Source organism: Melampsora larici-populina, assembly GCF_000204055.1.
Source record: "Melampsora larici-populina 98AG31 unplaced genomic scaffold MELLAscaffold_434, whole genome shotgun sequence".
In the NCBI taxonomy this organism is placed as follows: Eukaryota; Fungi; Basidiomycota; class Pucciniomycetes; order Pucciniales; family Melampsoraceae; genus Melampsora; species Melampsora laricis-populina.
In genome coordinates, this window is record NW_006769148.1 from 1 (window position 1) to 6,192 (window position 6,192).

At 42.8% G+C, this 6,192-nt stretch overlaps 1 protein-coding gene across 1 annotated transcript; it reads right to left on the reverse strand.

Moving 5' to 3' along the window:
* Nucleotides 1–5,562: 5,562 nt before the first annotated feature.
* Nucleotides 5,563–6,138, reverse strand: MELLADRAFT_114726 (uncharacterized protein; the record flags this gene model as incomplete). The annotated part of the gene is made up of 3 exons (XM_007419733.1): nt 5,563–5,762; nt 5,834–5,913; nt 6,072–6,138. Coding segments are annotated over 3 exons (347 nt in total), but the record flags the coding sequence as incomplete, so codon positions are not given.
* Nucleotides 6,139–6,192: the final 54 nt, after the last annotated feature.

A 6,192-nucleotide genomic window follows, 5' to 3' on the forward strand; every position in this document is an offset into this window, starting at 1 on the left:
TTGTTAGGGGATGTGTTGCTGTAAGCAAGTGATCAATCTGGGCAGCTAATGGTCAGTACCAAGATTAGACTAGAGGTCTAAAGAAGATTGGTCTGTACCTGGGCAGCTAATGGTCAGTACCAAGATTAGACTAGAGGTCTAAAGAAGATTGGTCTGTACCTGAGATGGATGGATTGAAGAGATGAGATTTCAGATACAACTTAATATGAGATCTATGATGAAGTTTAACTGAAATAAAGATAGAAAGAACAAAGTAGAGAAAACCAACCTGGGCAGCTAATGGTCAGTACCAAGATTAGACTAGAGGTCTAAAGAAGATTGGTCTGTACCTGAGATGGATGGATTGAAGAGATGAGGAACAATCCAACCATCAACTGCCCAGTTTAAATAAGATACAAAAACATGTGAAATGTTGTGAATACATGAAATGGAAAGATGATGTAATGATGATGTCATTAAAGAGAAAGGTGATGTAATGATGATGTCATTAGAGAATTGTGACATGGTTACGTAGCACACATAATAATTCCAACACCCCCCCTTGCGAAAAACCAGACACAATTATAACAGAAACAGTAAGAGAAAAAATTAAGAAGAGAAAAAAAAAAAAAAAAAAAAAAAAAAAAAAAGGAAAAGAGATAAAGAAAAAGAGAAAGAAAAAAAATAATCATTTGATGCCTAACATTAAACGTTGACGTTGAAGCAGTATTTTATCAAGAGGCTTTGTGAGTAAATCTGCAAGCATGTCAGCAGAAGACACATGTTTAATAGTTACACTATTGTCTTGAACACACTCCCTTACAAAATGATACCGAGTATGTATATGTTTTGTCCTAGAATGATGGGATGGATTCTTTGCCAAAGCCTCAGCTCCTTCGTTATCAACATGAATAGGAATAGATGTAGAAGGTCGAAGTTTTAATTCTGAGAGAAGATTTCGCAGCCAAGTTGCCTCACGACATGAATCAGACATAGCTTTATATTCCGCCTCGGTACTTGACAACGAGACAGTTTGTTGTTTACGTGATTTCCAAGAGATTGGTCCACAACCAACAAGATAAGTGTAACCTGTTGTAGATCGTCGGCTATGTCGATCTTCAGCCCAGTCCGAATCACTGAAGCCAGAGACGGAAAAATCATTTCCTCCCAAGGAAAGCCTAAGATAAGAGGTTGAGCCAAGATACGAAAGAACTCGTAATGCTGATAACCAGTGCTCTTGAGAGGGATCACGTAGATGTTGAGAAAGTCGTCCAACAGCAAATGAAATGTCCGGTCTTGTGCATTGTGCTACCCAGAGGAGAGCACCAACCAGGCTGGCGTAGGGACCTGAAGCAGGTTCTTCAGTCGGTAATTTCGGATGGAGATCTTTAAACGATGATGAGGTGGGAGTAGAGACTTTCTTGAACGAGTCGCCAAAATACTGTTTCACAAGGTCGAGGATGTAGTGTTGTTGACATATAAAGACAGTACGAGACGCACGATCCCTAGTTATTTGCATTGATAGGAAATGATGTAGTTCTTCGTTGGACGATACGTCAAAACGCTTGGTGATAGACGACTCAAGTTCAGACACGAATGAATCTTCACCTACAATACACATATCATCAACATGGACAGTAACAGCACCAACAAGACGAGAACCATTGAGTCGATAGTACAAAGTTGGATCGTGTGAAGATTGAGTGAGTCCCAGAGCAGTCAGAGCAGAATGAAGCTCTTTGTTCCACAATCTTGGGGATTGTTTCAGACCGTAGAGGGCTTTGTTCAGCTTTAGAACCCAATCAGGATGTATCGGATCCTCGTAACCTTCAGGTTGAGCCATAAAGATCGGTTCTTCTAAATGGCTGTTGAGAAAGGCAGACTTGATGTCGAGTTGAATACCACGCCAATTCCGTGTACCCATTAGTGAAAGTATCAGACGCAAAGTTTCCAGACGCACAGTCGGAGCAAATACTTCATTGTAATCAACACCTTCAATCTGAGTAAAACCCATTGCAACAAGTCTCGCTTTGCGCTTGAGTAGAGATCCGTCCACTCTACGCTTAGCCTTGAAGATCCACTTAGAACGGATGATCTTACGCTTCAGAGGGCGAGGAACAAGAGTCCAGGTTTGCATTCCGACCAGAGTGGAAAATTCAGTATCCGCCGCTTTTAACCACGCATCACGATTTGGAGATTTCCGAACTTGCTTCCAAGTCTTAGGCTCATCCGGAACATCGTCGTTTGTTGACGCAAAACTAGTCCATTCACCAAAACGTGTAGGTGCTTGACGGGACCTAGTTGATCGACGCGGAAGATCTGTTGTAGAAGGTGCTTTACGTGTCTTCTTCTGTTTAGGTGCTGTCGACACAGGTTCAATCGGAACAACGGGAGCAGGAGGAGGTGATTCACCTGGAGGAAGCAGCGGTGAAGAAGGAGGTGGACTCGGTTCTGCAGAAGGATACGATGCAGACGAGTGAGGAGAGGGCGGAGATCGATATGATGGTTCATTGTTAGCAACGACGATATCCTCATTAGGCATGTTTACCTTATTATGGATAGACGCCTCCAACCTTCGATCAAATCTTGGTCGAAGGTTGAACACCAAAGGCGGTGAAGGAGAACGATGAGTAGGTGGATCCGCTACTTCAGGTGACAATGCATGACCAGTGCTCGTTACCGAAGTAGAGGAAAGGTTCGTCCAGGAAACTTCAACTGGGGAAGGTACAGGAAATGGTGATGACGTGAAAGTAGAGTATGGAAAGACAAAATCCTCGAAAACCACATCACGAGATTTAAGAGCTTTCCGAGACTCTAAATCCCAAAGAACATACCCGTTTCCATCAGAAAGCGGATATAGTAGAATAGCTTGGCGTGCTCGAGCATCAAGTTTCTTGCGATTAGCATCAGGTACACGATACCAAGCACGACAGCCAAAGGGATGCATTGAATGAACATCAATTGGAGCGACCAAAGCCAGTAGATAAGGAGACTTAAGACCTTTAGATGTGTGACATGGTGTGGAGTTGAAGATGTGGACAGCATATTTGACAGCATCCGCCCAGAAAGAATGAGGTAGACCAGCAGAAATAAGTAGACAGCGAACTCTTTCACTTGTAGTACGGTTCCATCGTTCAGGCACACCGTTGAGTTCTGGAGTATGAGGAGGACCACGTGTATGAATGATTCCTCTTTCATTGGTAAAGAGTTCAAATTCCTTAGACACATATTCTCCACCGTTATCGGAGCGAAGGGTTTTGATCTTGCAGCCAGTGTGATTCTCAAGGTAGGCAACATAGTGTTTAAAATGTGTTAAAGTTTCACTTTTAGATTTCATAAGATAGGCTTTAGAGAGTTTAGAAAAATCATCGATAAAGGAAACATAGTATTTATAGCCTTCTCTGGAAGAAACAGGAAAGACCGCTACATCAGAATGAACAATTTGACCAGTTGAAGTAGCACGATACTCTGCTCTTGAGTTGAAACTACGACGGTTCATTTTTCCTTGGATACAGATAGGACATCTCAGGACTTCTTCCTCATCATTTAAATCAACCACAATGTTGTTATGACGGAGCATGGCCTTCAGTACTCGTAAGCTAGGATGAGCGAGCCTATTGTGCCACGCACTCAAGGAATTGTTAGTAAGTTGTGCTGATGAGGTAGAAGGTAGCGAAAAAGGTTGCACCTCTTGACCATCGAGGTAGTAAAGATTTCCGTCACGTTCAGCAGTGGCGAGTGGTTCGGCCGAGGTGGAGACGTCTTGTGGCTTGAAGAACTGAGCATGATCTTTAGAGAAAATCACCGTCATACCATCATCACAGAGAGCAGAGATTGAAAGAAGAGGTTCACGAAGACCTGGAACAACTAGAGTGTGATGTTGACAGTTAAGGTCGGGAAGTACAGCATTACCAGAAGCTAAAGATTGAATAACCGATCCATTTGCAAGACGAATCGAAGATTTTGATGAGACAGATGTAGCAGAATCAACCATTCGAGAGAAAGGAGTCATCGAGGTAGTAGTGCCTGAGTCGAGATTCCATCGGACAAGCTTGGCGGACGAAACTTGATCCATTACCACAGCAGAAGATGTGTGTTCTTCTTCGCTAGCAGAATCGTCAGTTACAATAGATGCTCTCGAAACCTTTTCTGGGGTGCGAGAAGGGTACCTCTTTGGTTTCTTCTTAGAAGACGATGAGCTTCTATTGGAAGCAGAGGGAATCGTAGCCTTGAGATGATCGTTAACAAAACCAGAATGATCACGACATAAGTCGCGAAGAGAGTAACAGTTGTCGGTTATATGGTTAGTCCTTTTACAGAAAGCACACGGTTTGACAGAGCCAGAAGATTGATCAACAGCAGAAGAAGAGAAATCGACTGATTCTTCGACGGAACCAGACTGTCGACGAAGAACCTCAGCTTTAAGAGTATGTACGATTTTCGAAGAAGGGGTTTTAGGATCTTGGAGAAGATTTGAAACACATGACAACCAATCAGAAGGAAGAGCAATGAGAAGTGAAGTTGCAAAGACGTCATCGGCAGTGAGAGGATTATCGACGGTGATCAAAGCTGAGAGATGATCATACATCTTTTGCATCTCAGTGATATGAGAGTCGACGTCATTGTTAGTGATACGAGTCATTATCATCTTCCTTAACCAGTACATCCTACCACCAGAAGAAGAGTCCTGATGAGCATCCTTCAAAGACTTCCACATCCCAGCGGCATCAGTGCGAAAGCCACGCATATAGCGGATGTTAGAATGGTCAACTATTTGAGTGAGAATAGAGACCACAGTCTTATTGTCAGCAGGCCAGGTAGCCGGACGATCTTTAGGTTCGATAGGCTTGAGAACGTAATCTAGTTTAGCAGCTTCAAGATTTACTTCAGCCACGAAAGACCAATCCAAGTAGTTCGAATGAGTACCAGGACTGTTGAGAGGCACTATGTTAAGTTTGGATAGGCCCGATACAGTCACAGCCTTGACAGTAGTGGTGTTCGACGTATTCGAATCAGATGGTGCAGTGGTAGATGGAGAAGCCATGATGGAGTATTCGATTTAAATACGAGATTGAGAGGGGCTCATAACCTGTTGCTGTAAGCAAGTGATCAATCTGGGCAGCTAATGGTCAGTACCAAGATTAGACTAGAGGTCTAAAGAAGATTGGTCTGTACCTGGGCAGCTAATGGTCAGTACCAAGATTAGACTAGAGGTCTAAAGAAGATTGGTCTGTACCTGAGATGGATGGATTGAAGAGATGAGATTTCAGATACAACTTAATATGAGATCTATGATGAAGTTTAACTGAAATAAAGATAGAAAGAACAAAGTAGAGAAAACCAACCTGGGCAGCTAATGGTCAGTACCAAGATTAGACTAGAGGTCTAAAGAAGATTGGTCTGTACCTGAGATGGATGGATTGAAGAGATGAGGAACAATCCAACCATCAACTGCCCAGTTTAAATAAGATACAAAAACATGTGAAATGTTGTGAATACATGAAATGGAAAGATGATGTAATGATGATGTCATTAAAGAGAAAGGTGATGTAATGATGATGTCATTAGAGAATTGTGACATGGTTACGTAGCACACATAATAATTCCAACAGGATGTCCATCAGCTGAAAATCGAAACATAGCATGCGCTGCGCCGTCAATCAGACGTAACCTCGTTTTCTCGTTGGGAGCCACTTTCAATTCCAATTTTATATTGCTCTGCTCGCAAACAGAGCCTTCTTCCGCGTATGCGCAGTGAAAGTACCCTATTCCATTGACCAAGGCTAGCGATTTTCAACAGTAAGGTCAGCAACCGTAGAAATAGATACCGCCCAATGGAGACAGTGATCCTTACCCGAGTTGGGGGATGGTGCTGCCCAACTCCCTCTATATCGCTGAGGAGACATGAGGGCATTTAACATTACCGTACTCATTCTGCTCATTCAAGAACGGGCAAATTCAGTAAAGAAAGTGATACTTTGAGCGGGATACAAAAGAAAATCACTGAACTCGTGGTACCAATCGCTACAGAAAGTCAATTTGATCGAGTAAGTGAGGATCTATTATTCTTCAACTTGAGAAAGTCGGCTCACGTGTAAAACAAGACTATATCATTATCATAGTCTCTACCCCTTTTCAAGGGATCATCCACAGAATGGACTATGAGTGGACCCATCAGTCCATCAGCGACCAGATTTGAGAGTGGCCTGGGAT